Source organism: Filicampus tigris, chromosome 16 (genome assembly GCF_054856515.1).
Source record: "Filicampus tigris isolate MCC_2025a chromosome 16, RoL_Ftig_1.0, whole genome shotgun sequence".
Taxonomy (NCBI): domain Eukaryota; kingdom Metazoa; phylum Chordata; class Actinopteri; order Syngnathiformes; family Syngnathidae; genus Filicampus; species Filicampus tigris.
The window spans coordinates 2,581,027-2,596,770 of record NC_141232.1 but is presented as its reverse complement, the minus strand read 5'-3'; the positions used below and the strand labels follow the sequence as shown (position 1 = coordinate 2,596,770).

At 42.6% G+C, this 15,744-nt stretch overlaps 1 protein-coding gene and 1 long non-coding RNA gene across 8 annotated transcripts in view; one reads left to right on the top strand and one right to left on the bottom strand.

Moving 5' to 3' along the window:
• Nucleotides 1-4,323: 4,323 nt before the first annotated feature.
• The window catches only part of syt3 (synaptotagmin III), a 21,903-nt gene continuing 10,482 nt past the window's right edge, over nucleotides 4,324-15,744 (bottom strand). For both annotated transcript variants that reach the window (XM_086055043.1, XM_086055044.1), the window contains exons 5-13: nucleotides 15,396-15,504; nucleotides 14,847-15,023; nucleotides 12,872-12,998; nucleotides 11,043-11,261; nucleotides 10,002-10,122; nucleotides 8,680-8,851; nucleotides 8,471-8,600; nucleotides 8,247-8,343; nucleotides 4,324-7,315 (exon numbers count right to left, since the gene is read on the bottom strand). In XM_086055043.1, the coding sequence (XP_085911169.1) occupies nucleotides 8,251-8,343; nucleotides 8,471-8,600; nucleotides 8,680-8,851; nucleotides 10,002-10,122; nucleotides 11,043-11,261; nucleotides 12,872-12,998; nucleotides 14,847-15,023; nucleotides 15,396-15,504 (1,148 nt within the window). In that variant the 3' untranslated portion in view covers nucleotides 4,324-7,315; nucleotides 8,247-8,250. The remainder of the gene's footprint in view (nucleotides 7,316-8,246; nucleotides 8,344-8,470; nucleotides 8,601-8,679; nucleotides 8,852-10,001; nucleotides 10,123-11,042; nucleotides 11,262-12,871; nucleotides 12,999-14,846; nucleotides 15,024-15,395; nucleotides 15,505-15,744) is intronic.
• The window catches only part of LOC147134046 (uncharacterized), a 22,547-nt gene continuing 18,601 nt past the window's right edge, over nucleotides 11,799-15,744 (top strand). For all 6 annotated transcript variants that reach the window (XR_015090060.1, XR_015090059.1, XR_015090064.1 and 3 more), the window contains exon 1: nucleotides 11,799-15,004. This is a non-coding gene — a long non-coding RNA (uncharacterized LOC147134046). The remainder of the gene's footprint in view (nucleotides 15,005-15,744) is intronic.

Below are 15,744 nucleotides of genomic sequence, written 5' to 3'. Positions count from 1 at the left end.
CGCCGCCATTTTGGGGCGATATTCAAACTCTACCGCCACTCAGCGGACATTTTAATTTCCGCAGACTTGTCTCCCTCTCACTGTGCGCCTCGCCGTCCAGTAGATGTCAGCAAATATCTACAGTGGATCAAAAATGGATGCCTGATGATGAACAAGAGAGTTTGAAGGCTGTTCAGGTACTGTTTACTACCTCTACCAGGGAGTTACAAGTCCGCAATACCGTAAATCAGTACAAATTACAATACACACGTAGCTAACATTAGGCTGTAAAATATTGTTATGCTAGTAGCATTAGTAATGAGCAAGGTACTTGGAAATTTTGGAGAGCTAAGATGCAAATTATTCAAAATTAAACAAGCTTGGAAGACATCAATACAATGTACACAAGGCTGTAAGACGTCAGTACAATGTTGTAACATAACACACCTGTACAACCTGCAGGCATCAGAACAATGCACACGCGACTGTAATGCGTAAGTACAAGTTTGTGACACCTGTAACTTTTCAGTACAGCACATGGAGCTAACGTGAGGGTGTAACACGCCAGTACAAGCTTGCGACAAATCAATACACACACGATTGTAACAAATCAGTACAATACACACAAGGCAATAATACAAAGTTGTAACACATCAATGTATAACACATCAAATCGTCATCATTTGAGTTCTTTGCTGCTATGTTACATTGCATAATTATGTAACGCGTGTCTGACATTGTATTTTTATTAATATTTTATTTCATTTATTATTATTATTATCATTACCGTTATTTTTTTTAACAATTTGGCTCTTCTTTCTCTGTTTGCTGTTGCAGCACCCTGCCATTGCTTCAACCCCCCACCCCATTCTGTTCCGGCTTTTGCTTCAAAGACGACACACTGGAGCAGGGATGATAAACGGCGGTCATGTGGTCACGCAGTGATGGAGACAAATCATCTCCGTGGCGTCGGTGCCCAGCTGGGATGCCGAGGGCCAGATGGTGCGTTCACCACAGGTAATCATTGCAGGACCGCAAGTCGATTCACCTGCATCGCGTCACCAGCGCCAGGTCGTTGGAAAAATATATTTCTCTTTGGAAAATCTTGCATTTTGGAGATAAGAGACGATATAATACACACAGTGAGTAGCTCCTGAATAAAAAAGCCACTCATTAAAATATTGTAATTAAAATTAAAACAAGCCCAAAAAAACCCCCGTAAATATTACAAAATATATATAATTTTAAAATTCTATTCAAAATACAACAAAAATCATGATCATTATAAAATCATTACAATCAAAACATTAAATTAAACATTTTAAATACTAGACCAAAAAAATTAAATCTGAAAAAAGGTGCACATATGTTTGAGAATTAAAAAAAAAAAGTTATACAAAAGTAAAAAAAGAAACAAAAAAAAAATCACAATTATTCTAAAATTATATGAATTACAATACAATTTATTAAACCAGAAATGCAAATAGCTATTCAAAAAAATAGATATGAAAAAAAAGTACTGATAACCATAGATCAGAAATATATAGTGATAAACAGCAATTTCACCCAACGTGAACACTCAGCACTAGCTAGAAAACACCACTAAGTGGCAGTACAGCTTGCAAAACACCCTCCTATTTGGCATCTTCAGAGCCTGAGTAGTGTTACTTCATTTTAGTCAGTGGGTAACTTGAGTTGTGTAAGCACTAAAAACGCAAAAACTCTTCAAGTGTGGCCATGATGGTTTGACCCGTAACGGATGATTTTTGTGTTACGTATTTGGTCAAGCCCCATGCGATGCTGCAGCAGCACGCCGTGATTCATCGCTCTTGTTATGCTAATGAGCTACATTAGCATTAGCGGCTAATGCCTGGCCTGTCAGTTTCTTAATCCGAGCAGCGTTGTTGTAGAAACACCTCGCACCCCCACCAAGACCCCATCGCACCACCTCCTCCCCCCTCTCCTCACACGCTCGCTTCTCTCAGCCCACTGAACTGAGTCAAATGTCTTTCCCACTAAATGATTTTTTTTTTCTCTTCTGCACGGTGGGAACGTTGCCATGGAGACGCTAACCCCCCTCGTCCCCTCCCCTCGTGTTTTTCTTCTGGAGCTAGTGTGTCGTTGTCGTCGTATGTGTGTGATAAGTGGGTTTATATACACAGCTGTCCCACACAAAGCGTACAACAAAAATATTAGAAAATCCAAAAATGTTGGGAAATGGTACAGAAATATTACTGGTAGGTGAAAATAGACACAAAAAAAAGCAAGAACGAAACTGAAAAATTAAAGAAATACTTTGATATAGACCAAAAAAATCACAACAAAAATTGAATAAATTAGGAATTAAATATTACAAAAAAATAGTTGGAAGTTTTACATAAATGGTACAAGAAAAATATTTGCCAAAAATACAGAAATCTAAAATATTACACACATTTATGCGGGTGAATATAACAAAAATACTATGGAAAAGTATTTTTTTTAAATAACTAAAGAAACAAGTCTTCTATTTTTTTTTTACATCTCGAAAAATACATGAAATATAGCAAAGTTATATAAAAAAGTAAAATTGCTCAAAAAATATACAACAAATACATAAATATGAAGGTAAAAGGTCATGGGGAAAATAGTCACAAATATATGAATATTCACTGAAAACTACAAACAATTTGAAAAAAATGCACATTTGAGATATTACTGAGTCACACATCTTTGTGATTAAATGATTTTTTCCCTCTTCTCGTCGGTGGGAACGTTGCCATGGAGACGCTAGCCCCCTCAGCCCTCCCCTCTTATATTTCTTCTCGGGCTGGTGCGTCGTCATACGTGTGTGTGCGTGTGCATGTGTGTCTATATCCAGCTCTGTCCCACACACTCGCACACAGCCCCCATCCCCTCTTGAATCGTCGTCTTCCGCCGTCATTCCAGATTGCTCTTCTTCCTCGTGGCCATCTCCAGCTCGAGGAGGAGATAATGACTACATGACATATCCTGTGAGGGGTTTGGGGGTCCAGATGGAAGCGAAGAAGCCAAGTCGTGCTCCATTTTGCATTTGGGCAATATAAATGCGGCTATGATAAAGAATTCATGGCAAAGTAACTGAATAATTACACATCGCTGACTTAATGCAGAGCACATTTGGTCGGGCCAGGTAGACAAATATAGATGTGTGGTCTATACACTCAGTGCTCCTCTATACAGCATCCTACACATTGTATATGTGCTGGGTGTGTGCTGAAAGAAGCCAGAGACACCGACAGGTTGCCCACAAGAAAATAAAATGAAATAAAATCCTCAAACATCATGCAAAAAAAGGTGCAATTAGAAAATAACAAAAATATTGGGGTGGAAAAAAGCACAAACCATATTACTACAAGATGCAAAATGTAGTTGACAAATCCTCAAATGTGTGTGAAGACACAACTAGGAAAAAAACAAAACAAATATATTACATGAGAACTATCAGAAAATAATGCAAAAACATTGTATATGATAATATAGAAGCTTTACAAATAGTATACGAAAAAGAATTAAAAATATTACATAAAAATATTCAAATATTAGATGAAAAATACACAAACGAGAAAAATCATATTGAATATAAAATGCAAAAATAATAGAACAAATAAAAATGAAAAATAGGAAAAGCAAAAATAAATTAGAGAACATTAGATTCAAAATACAAAAGTATGACAAAATAATTAACTAAAAATACACACATATGACAAAAAATAGAAAATATTAGATAAAAGGCAAAAAGTACAACAAAAACATTAAACGAAAAATGCAGAAATATTACATAAAAAATCTGAATTGTAAAATACTAAACAATTACAAAAATAGAAAAACGACAAAAAACAAGAACAATAATCAGAAAATAAAACTAAAATATATTTCTTAAAAAAACAATACAAAATTTGCTAAAATATACAAATAATACAGGAAAAATACACAAATGTCAGAAATAAACATGAAAAATTATGAGAAAATTTGACATAAATATATAAAATACTACATAAAAATACACCTTAGGATACAAAACATTTAAAAATATACAAATACTATTACAAATACAAAAATATTAGCTGAAAATACAAAAAAAGGAAAACAGACAAAAACACAACAAACTTAAAACTGACAAAAATAGTACATGGAAAAATACACAGAAAACAAATAAAAATAATACAGGAAAACACAATTGAAAATATGGCCTTTACTTGCTGCCATCTTTTAGATTATGTAACTATTTTTGTTCTCGTATTCTTCGTGCGTCTGTTGCTGCGAGCGTGCAGCAGCATCCACATTGCACACGCGTGTTGAAAGAAGCCATAGACGCCAGCGGGCTACATGATACATATCTTTTATTTCCAACAGCATTGCTTCACTCTTCCCGGACTGAAACAATCGCTCCCCAGCTTAAAAAAAAACATACTCGTGAATAAACCCTTTTTATTTAAAAAAGAATCCCAATTGATAAATATGCATCTTAATTCTGACACAGAGAGAAAACACACATTTGCCCCGCGTATCATCATCGTGGTCGTTAGTTGTATTAGTAAGGAGTTCATCATTTTCTTTTCTTTTTTTTCTTTTTTTCTTAGAGCTCTGAGCGTTGCTTATGTCATTTTGCATCGAGTTGACATCATTCGTGTTAATTGAGAAGCATGCAGACCTCCATCGTGACCATTCACAACACCACAAGACAGCCAGGGTGGGGTCCAAGATGGGTGATAGGGAAAAATGAGTCATGAAATAGATGGACGAGGAAGGGGGTGGCGCTTAAAACGAGGTGGCAGCATGGTGTTTAAATGGTGTCGAAATGAGCTGATGAAAGGAAGCGAGAGGGGTCGCGTCATGGAGCACTGGGTCCGCCGGATCGATAACTTTTCTACTCTGACAAAAGTTGATCCATAACCTACAAGTCACATGACGCACATTCACGCTTACATCCATTTCATTTACCTGATGAATCAAAAACATTTTCACTGTATTTATTTATTTTTTTGCCGTTGCCAAGGTTTTCGCACAGCACACAAAACAGCGAAGCACGACAGAGTTACACGACATCGGGAAGGAGTGACAGGGTGGGAGACCAGAAGGGTTTCGTGATGAGGTGAGAGAGAGCGTCGTTACACAGACTGCAAGATCAATCAGGTGAGCAGTTTTACTGTATCTTAAAAGCAATTCCATCTGTACCTATAAAATGCCACTAGGCGACTGTATGGATCTGCAGTTCAATTTGAGTAGTTCATGGATTATCAGGATGTCGAAGGAGCCATCATATTTACTGGTATTTGACAGGTGAGCGGAGCGTGCTCACAGCAAACGCTACACTTGATGGGGTTCTGCGTTCAGAAAAGTTGTTTTATTGGATTTTAGTTTTCGTTTAGAAGTGGTTCACTTCTGACTTGTCCACTTGATTAAGTGGTGCGTCCCAATACTTTTGCACTGACAAGCATGCTCCAAAGCAGTATCCGTGAAGGACTATTGCTGAAAAATACTCCAGCACTCTGTGCCTATTGTCCCCTTTGAGAGCTCCCTTCCTTCCAGCGATTACTTGACAGATGCACACTATCATCTCACTAAGTTGCCCCCAAGACACAAAGTTGCTGATAACAAGTGAAGTCAATTTAACTGTCTGCTCTTTGCCAGGGGAAGCCTCACAAGTCCGGAATCTATGGGAGTTATGTGGGGGAAATGTCGCTTTGGTGGTGTTGGGAGCCAAAGCCCGGACCTAAAATCCCTTAACCATGAAATGTAGGTGGAAAAACAACCCCTTTGGTGCTGTTAAACTAACCCGAAACCGTATCCTTAAGTCTATCCCCAAAACAGCTTTTGAGTCGATTTGTGTGAAGTTGCAGTTCTTCGAAACCTCCACGTTGCATGTCCTTGTCATAGTTAAACTTAGAGAGTTAAACTAGCCCCCATAGAAGCCCTAATCATAACCTATTAAAAACAAATGTGGGAAAATATCACCCTGCCAACCCCATTTCAAACCCTAGCTCAAATCCTAGCTCTAATCTTAACCCAAAGTCAATTTCAGTTCATATAAACGTCCAAAGTCCCTACCCTTGGTGGAGTTGAACTCTAACCCTAATCCAATCTATGGAATTCATGTTAGTAATTCTTACTGAACCTAACAAGAAAGTCTGACCCAAGGCCAAACGGCCATTTTCGTGCATATTTTGGTATAATGTCACAGTCCATATACACATCTATGGTCCATGTCTTTGGTGAAGGTAAACTTTAAGTCCCTAACCCTAGTTCAAGCCTAATACCAAACCTATACCTAACCAGTTGCAAATCAAAGCCCAACCCTAACCCTCAAGTGCTTGCCCAACTTCTGTTTTTGATAATGTTGCAGTCCAAGTGAACGTCCATATTCTGCCATCTGGATAGTGTTCGCACAACAACATGGATCCTTGTGATGATGTGAGACAGGACTTTTTGGAGGTAAAGTCAGAGCAGGACAAGGAGATATGGGGTGTCGGGGGGTGGTGATCACAGAAGGTCACTAGGACACAGGCATACGTACATACATACATACACACACTCACACACAAATACAAAACAAACACACCAACAAACACGGAAACACACACGGATAGAAGCAACACAGATGTGTGTCACGTGTGACTCGATGATTCTAAAGCTCGTGATGGGAAAAATACAAAGAAAAGTCCTTTTTTTTGGGATGCATCCGCCAAGGAAAAGTCTGACAGTGTTTTTGGGCGTCCCTCACATTGCTGGTACAAAACGGGACAACGCTCCATCCCGAGAATGATAAAAGAAGAAGCCATGATGGCCACCGCAAGCATGAAGAAGACAGACACAAGGTAACATGCTCAGGCTACAGTCAGTCCTGTCCTGGCTCCTTTGACATCAGTGAAGATCACGTTGGTCCTCCTTCCTCCTGGGGTCAGCGTCGGGTGCATTGAAGGCTGGCAAGGCCTGGTGAATCCAGCAGGTCCCGCTACCTTGCGTGATACAGTAAGTCTTTTTCTCTGAGATTCTGTACAAGAGCTTTGGTCCCACTCCAGATGACCGTTTGAGGATGGCTTCATATTTTAAATGTATTTGGAAAGAGTTTATCACATCACACACCTCCTAGATCAATTACTACTTATCAACTACGCATATACAGCAAACCGACTGTGAGTTGGTGTGTTTGTCTCCCCTGCTGCGAGGTTGTGTTTTTTTTCCCCGTCGACGGATTAGGGCGGAAGCACAAAAACGTCGAGTGTATCTGCAAGTCTCTCTTTGATGGAAAAAAGATGTATTCACAGATGAGAGGAGAGAAAAAGGAAAGGTCTGGAGGTGGAGAGACGGCGTGGACCTAAGGAAAAAGAGGAAATGAAGATAAATTAGGCCGCCGACAGCAGGCGGTTTACTGGGTAGAGGAGAGAAAAGGCTTTGAGGCATTGCATAAGAGCTTTAGAGAGCGCCCACGTCTGACAGACTCTTCATCGCACGCAAGCTTTTACATACTTGACCCTTAACTTTAACACTAACTCTAAATCAAGCACTGACACTAACCCAAACCCAAGCCGAACCCCAAACTCAATCCCATAGCCATTCCCAAAGTATAAACCACTACCATCTGACCATGGAATCTGATGCTGGTGCTCTTCATTTTTTAATCCTAACCCAAACCCTAGCCATAGCCCTAATCCAAATCCTAACACTGAACCTAAACCTTATCCAAATTTGGACTCTGATGCAGACGCTAATCTTTTAAATGTAACTCATACGCAAACCTCAATACAAACTCTTGCCTTAACCTCAAGTTCTCAACAGACACATGAACCTCAATCCCAACCCCAACCAAAACCTAACCCGACAGCACCCCCTAAACACTTACACAAAGCCAAACCCAAGACCACAAACCTACACCCTATCTCATCCTTACACTAGTAATGCTACAGTCTTTGTTCTCATCCTTACACTAGTAATGCTACAGTCTTTGTTCTGCCAATGTAACTAGTGTCCACTCAACAACGTGGCTGCTTGGGAAGTACTTGCATAAGGCGTGTAACATGAGATGATACGTATGCCTCTGCCAGAGAACACCCAAATACGACAACCACTTCATCGCGCGCTGTCAGGTTCAGCTTTTACACACTTGACCCGTTTTTCTTCTCTCATTCCGCCTGACAACAGGCAGCCTGAGGAATAGTTGTCATACAGACTACTGTAACTACTAAGCAAAAATAGAATGCGAGTCAATAAACAAATAAAGGCAGAAAAGAGACGAATAAATAACTGACCCGTTTAATCGGAGTGAGGACTGTCCACCACGATGTGTGGCTTGGAGGAGGGTGACGCTTCGCCCTTCGTTGACACAAACGTACCGATTGCTTTTTCCTGCCCAGAGGAAATAAAATTCAAAACACAGGGTATGGTTAGGTTCGGGTGAGGGTTAATGCCAAGGGGCTAGGTTAAGTTTAAGCTTCCACTTCAAATGCTGTTTCAACAAATGTGTGCATGTTACCTCAACCAGCTGATGCCAGTGCTCTATTGGCTTGCGGGGATTGGCCAACATGGCGGTCCAGTGCTCCCTCCCCGGGCCGTCGGCATCACTGCCAACACGGCACATTCCTATCACCTCGTTATGACCAATGCTGATGGGGCGGGAGAAAAAAAACAGCTGTCACAACTATTCATGCTGGATGAGCCCATCAGCTCCAGGACAAGGCTCACCAGTCGTAGTCCATCACGGCGATGACGATGGACACGCTCTCGATGTTCTCGTTGGGAATGTCGAACACCAGTGCCTCGTTGTAGGTTGGATTCAGCGTGTTCTTCTTGATGGACGTCTTCCTCTTCTTCAGCCGGCGACCGTCGCAGATCAATGAGGCCTTCACGTAGGGGTCTGATGGGAAGAGGACGACAGAGACGCTCATGGAATTAGTCCAGAACGCAACGTAATGTGAGGTCACCTTGGGAACAGCGGCGGATAAAAAGCAGCAGGTTGATATGCTTTGTTTTTCATTCAGCACGCTGCCCAGGGAAACGCACGCCCACGCCGCCGTCTTTTTTTTTTTCACACTGTTTCCCTCGCGTCTTTCTGGCACTGTCGGGATCACACTGGCGATAACAGTTGCCATCTCGTTTATTCCGGGAGGGAGACATGGCCAATGCTAACACAGCTGCTGCCACCACCGTTGCATCTCCCAAAGTGACGAGTAATACAACAGCTGTCAGTCAAAGACGGCGGCTAACAGGTGTCGCTTTTGTTTGACAAAAACAAGCCAGGAGGTTCACACTGCTTTAGAGAAGCAAAACTAGACCTGACCTTTTAAGAACAGAGTCAGGCTCTTCTGGGCCCAAAACGAGACCAGGACCAGCATATCAAAGAAAACCAATCAGGTGTAGTCGAGCCCTTTCCCTGAGAAAAACTGGTGACGCTCATGTCAGTCCATTGCCTGAGAAGAACAAGTCTTTACAGGTATTCCTTTACAGGAGAAACATGTTAGGTTCTCAATAATAGTTTATTAGAAGAATGAGTCAAGTGTACATTTCTTATTACTTGAAAAACTGGTCAAGGTTATATGAGTCCATTACCAAAGAAAACAAAGTAGTTCCAGGTAGCCCTTTACAGAAGAAACTGATCGGATACTGTTGAGTCCTTTACCCAAGAAATTAGTTAAATTCACATTATTCCTTTACCTGAGAAACTACTCGTTAGCCAAAAAACAAGCTGTTACCCAAAAAAAACAGTTAGGTCCGGGTTAGTCATCAGTGTTTCAGTCCTTTGTTGAACAGACTGGTCAGGTCCTCATTAGTTCATTAGTTAAGTCTGTGGTAGTCCTTTACCTGATAAACCAGTCAGGTCCACATGTATTTTCCAGAGAAAACCACATAGTTCCAGATGGTCCTTAACCCAGTCAACCAGTCTAAGTTGATCCTTTTAGACCTACGTTCACTATTTACTTGAAAAACCACTAATTTCCATGTTAGATCTTTTAGGCCGACATTAATCCTTTACGTCACGTCCAAATTAATTCTATGTTGCTCTTTACCTGAGAAACCAGTCAGGTCCATGGCCTTCAGATTGGTGGCCTTGATGACTGTGGCCGTTAGTCTGCCGGCTGTGGGCAGGTAGCATAGCGAGAAGTTGAGCTCCCCGAGGTCGGCCTTCTCCTGTGGATTCAGATAAAACAGAAATCAAAAGGAGTGTTGTGGTGGCGGTCGGTGGGAAGAAGGTTGTTAGTGGGTTTCGAGGCGGCTGGGTGATGTGTCACTGTAAATAAATCATGCTCCAATCTGTCGCTGCCAACTGGAGGCGACGTCTCTTTTGTGTTTTTCACGCCTCGCATCCCTTTTGGATCGATACTTCCTCTGCGAGTTATTTAATAAATCAGAGTCCATGAGTTGTCTCGTATGAATATTTCATTCGTAATGGACTCTGGCCATTTTTTTCTTCATTTGCAGGCTGCATGCATCTGCTGTTGATCAGTCGGCCAATCAGATGCATGGCAGCGTCCGCACTGCTGATCAAAAGTAACTTTGAAGGAACATGCTAGAACAGCAGACAGTAGAGGGCTCAAGGACTTAACGTCAACCGCGGATCAATATTCAATACGTGAACGTAAAATGTGCCTTTTTAAAAATAAGCAAGTAGACGCAATGTAAAAGATGAGCTATTAATGAAAGAATTTTATTGATCAGGCCCTTTGAGTCAGCAGTGCCTGGGCCTCTAACTGGTTGTTTGGTATGGTCTCGCTCTGGTTTAAACAGTGCAATGTGAACACAAGGTCACAAGGGTACATCAGTCCTCTTAGGTCCATGTTAGTCATGTTAGCTGTGAAACCAGTTAGGTTCTGCTAGTCCTCCTACGTTTATTTTAGGTCTTTACCCAAGAAACCAGGCAGATCCACATAATGAGGTTTACGTTCGTCCTTTGTTTTAGATACTAGTCACGTCTAAACAAATTACCTATTACTAGAACCAAAATTGGGTCCTATTTTAAGACACATTCTTTTTAATGGACGACAGCAGGGGTTCATTTACTTGGCCTTAGATCTGATTCTGTTCAAATTCGACCAATCATGGAGACCCACCGCCGTTCCTTCAACGATGTCCCTCCACACTGGCTTGTCTCCGCTGCCCTCGCTGAAGTCCAGCAAGTTGTCCACAACCACCTGCCCAATCAGGTCGTGGCGGGAGAAGCGGTCAAAGTCATAGACAGAGAAGTGAAGCTTGCGGGAGTGGAGCTCGTTCAGAGGCACACCGAACTGGAACGTCTCATTGAACACAGGATTCAGCGTCTTTCTGTGCACCTGCGGGGATACAAAGTACACAAATCGCAAGGAAGTCATCTTTTGTTGTTGCTTTTTGTGGTTTCTTTTCTGCTTCAGGTTCTCTGAACTCTTGTCCTTATAAGCAGGCTGTTTCACCAAGTTCCAACAGGTCTTGTTGTTGTCTTTGGTTATTACCTTTCGTTGTTTCTTTTCCCCGTTGTTTAGCGCCTGGTTCTCCAACAAAGTGCTTACCTGGTTCCCCAACCACTTTTCACCAGGTCTTTCTTTTTTTATGGCTTTTTTCACTCTCTACCAGTTCCTAACGAGTGTTATTGTCCTCTTTTTCACTCTCTCTCTTCTTCTTGTTCATCAACCGCTTCCTGCAACCAGGTACTAGCAGCTATTGCTGATTCTGTTGTTGTCTTTGGTCATTTTGTTCTCTCTTTCCTCTCTGTCTGTTCCCTCTCAAACCTTGTACCATCATCCCTCCTAGGGCATGAAAAATAGGATACACGTGCACGCACGCACACACACGCACAAGGGACTGGCACAATTGCCTGGTTTCCACAGAAGCTATTAACTCCTGTGACACCTTCACTGATCCTCGCTTCTTTCCTGGCCGCCTTTCCCGCCTCTCATCGACGCTTGATGCTACTAATGTTTCATTCCCACATTTCGGGCAAACCGACCGGCACTTTTTGTAAGCCCCCTAAAACAAAAAAGGGCCCCACACATACTACACATCAACACACCTCTTGATTAATTGCAAGGTCGTACTCACTGAGACGTCCTTGGGAAACACGCGCAACCTCAATGACCAGCCATAGAGCGCAAAATTAAATTTCTCCCGTTTTTCCATGGGAACAGAGTATCCAATTAACCTTCATTAAAAGCGTCATATTGTGTCTCACAAAAATTTCTTGTTTGCTCCGCAGACATCCAAAGCCGCTAAAACGAGCACATTGACTTCGTCTCTTTGTGCAGTTTGCTGATTCACCGCAACAATTGAAGCGTTTGATGGAATGAACAAAGACGACAACGAGGCGTTGGTTTCCGATGCTCGCTCGGTCGTTTAAATCCAACCTGAGAGGATCTGTCACTCCCGCTTATTATTAGCGCACCATCATCTCCTGTTAGCGGCGCGAGCTAACGGGAAGCGGATGGAGCGGACGGCGATCAGGCAGGCAGCAAACTAAATGAGGGCCTGATTCCATTAGACTTTGTTGCTTCAACACATGCAGTAGCAACCTAACTTACATTCCAGATCACAAAATTCCTTGTTTTCAGTGTCTATCGCAACCTATTTTGGCAGTCATTTAGTTGGGCCTGATTTGATTTTGCTCCATTGCTTCATGAAAGATTGACTACACAACTAACCAATGCTAACAAATCCCTGATTCAATGCCAACAACAGCCCATTTAGGGTTAGCAATTCAGTCAGGAGAGAATCCTGTGACCTGAAGTCCACAGAACAAAATTCCAATTTCCGTTTGTACAGCAGCCTGTTTAGGCAGCAAACTGCTAAGGCCTGAATCCAGTATCCCAAAAGATAACCTTGTTGATGTTAACAAATTCCACATGCCCAAATTCCTGTTTCAATCATCAACGGCAGCTTGTTGAGGCAGAAAACTTGGCTCAGGTAAGCCTACCTTAGTCTGGAACTTCTTCTTGCGGTCGGGCAGCAGGTAGATCTTGACGTAAGGGTCGGAAAAGCCGTTGGCATCCTTGGCGGGCAAATCCAACGCCTTGAGGATCTTCACCACTAGCTGCTCCGTGCTGACACACACACACACACGCAAACACACAAAAATAGCCGTTTAGGCTAATACGCCAGACATGCTCGGCCCACACACACCTGGCGTGACTGTGTACATAAATAACAAGGTGGGAGGTTGTTTGTCTCTGGAGCAACGGTGGACCAGAATAGCACATCAACCGGTGCGTGTGCGTGTGTCGCTACGTGGTGTATTTAATTAGCAGGCGGCCACTAATCAGACCTCGTTAGGCGGCGTCTGCACTTATTAGCCGGCGTGTCGCCACTTCATTAGCCGCTCGCCGTGAACTTTAGGCCGCAAATTCGCCGCACCAGCTTGTCGACAAGGCGACCAAGTGGCCGATCGCCGCACACGTGTTCACCTCCGTTAAGACAATTATAAGCAATGGCACGCAATCATGCTCCATCCCGGATGGGGATGATGGCGACGACCTTGGCTGCTGTGTGAGTGAGCAAAGCCTGGACACATTTCAGTACGCCCAAATCCAATCTTCAACCCAATCTGCTGGGTCAACATAATTAACCCAAAAGTAACCCAATCTGCTCAAAATCCACAGCTACCCAGTGAGCGAGCGGGTTAGGAAAACTGCTTAGCATTTTTTAGTGTATAGATTGGGTACTTGTGTTTTGGTAGACATAGCGTAAGTGTAGCAAAGGTTTTATTATCGTTTTGCTAGCATATTGTGATCGAGCCGTGCCTAATATTTTCGAGACCTTCTACTGGAGGAGAACCTGCGAGCTACTGGAAAGTGCCGCTGACAATGTGGGTGTTTTTTAAAAACAAGCTCGCATTCCTGACATTTTTTTTTCTTGTTTTTTTTTTTAGCTGGCAGTGGCGGCGGCGGCGGCTGCGACACGTTGAAGCATTGCGACGGCGCCGCAAAATGCTGATGGTCAGAAAAGTAAAAGGCGGCGCATGAATTATAAATGCTGAGCCGCTTGAAAGCGCAACAACACATACACACACACCAACACAAACACGCGTGACGGGAATTAGCCAGGCGGCGGGATGGCCTCATGATGAAAAGCATTCATGTGGCCCATTTATGAGGGCCAGTGCAAGATGATTTATGATATGATACGCCACACTCTGGAGGCTCATTACTGGAGCCAAAGTGGAGTAGTGTGTGTGTGTGTGGGTGTGTGTGGGTGTGTGTGTGTGTATGTGATAGCATGTTGCTAACGCGTGATAACACCGACGGGCCCTGCCGGCGTCACAACAACAGAGTCAATCTTCCTCGCTTTCCTCCAGGGCACAAAGATTCAATCGGCAAGTCCATTAAAAGCTGACACACGGGCCACGCGGGAATAGGCCATATCTTGTCCGGGTGTAACGCCACCTCCGCCCACCGTGTGATGCCCTCACGATTCTGCAAAACCTTGGGCATGCTCACGTACAATGCTGTCACCTTTTTAAGCAAAAAAAAAAAAAAAGTTTTTTTTAGTATAGTTATATTTTTTTCATTTCATTAATTTTTTTTTTGTTTTTGAAGATTTTGGGGGGATTATTCATGGAAAACGTTTTAGAGAGAAATGCTTTTTTTTTTTTTTTTTTAAAGAAAAATGTTTTGTTTTTAAGACTAAAGTATGTGTTTTTCCCCCAAGAAACATTCACATTTCTAGTGGCATAGGGGCTAGGGGTGGGGGGTGCGCAGCATTTTCAAGTTATCTTGTAACTTTAAAAATAATTGATGTTTTTCAAATTTTTAAAGGGTACGTCAAGTCAGGCTGTTTTGAAGGCGGTGGCAAGCAAGCGTAAAGTCGATAGGGCTCAGCACAGACGCTGATTCAGCATCTTCCCACCAACTTGGCTGACGTGCGTGTGCGTGCGAGTGTGCGTGCACGCTCACTTGAAGGCGTAGCGCAGCAGAAAGCTGATCTTGCCGCAGGCTTCGCCCTGCTTGCCATCGCCCTGGTCACCTTTGGGCCGGTACAGCTCGGGTTTGATCTGGCCGATGCTGGTCACCTGCTCCTTCTCCTCGCCGTGGAAATCGGGACTGGACAGCTGGTGAGTCATCGGCTTGGGCCTGAACGCACGCACACACCGCACCAGACACACACAACGGAATATCAAGTGACGCCGCTTCTAGTGCGACCGTTTCCAGTAGCCTGACCTTATTGCAAACAATATTTCAAGCCTCGTCTAATAAAAACTAAATAAGTGTTAAGTGCACTTAAGGCTTTTTATAAGGAAAGGGAGTGAATTTGATGATTAAACTCAAGACAAAATGCTTTAATATTTTTTCCCCAAGAGGAACTTTGTAATTCTGCAAGACTAAAGTCATATTTTTTTCGATAAACATTTGGATGCTGACTGAGCCAAGCCAAGCCGCAATCCTTGATGTCATGAACTGATATATGTCAATCGAAGATGTCATTAGTGATGTCATTAAACTGACCGTGCAGTGACCTGCTGCTGGGAGACGGCGTTGGGCAGATCTTTGTGAGGGTGCGCACCCCCCTCGGAGTTGGGCACATCCGGAGACGTTTGGCTCAGCTTCAGCGTCCCTGAACCAAAAAAACAAAAACACACACAAAACAAGAAGCAAAGCAACATCACTTACAGTGGAAATGGAAACGAAAAACACGTCAATAATTGTTTTCAATTTGAGTACGTTTTTTTATTCCTCAAGTGCGAGGGAAATGTGATGATAGCCATAGATACGAAAAGCTCTACACGAGCCGTACAATGACATCAAATTGTTATGATACATAGGACATTATTTGACCAATGAAGTCATATTGTAC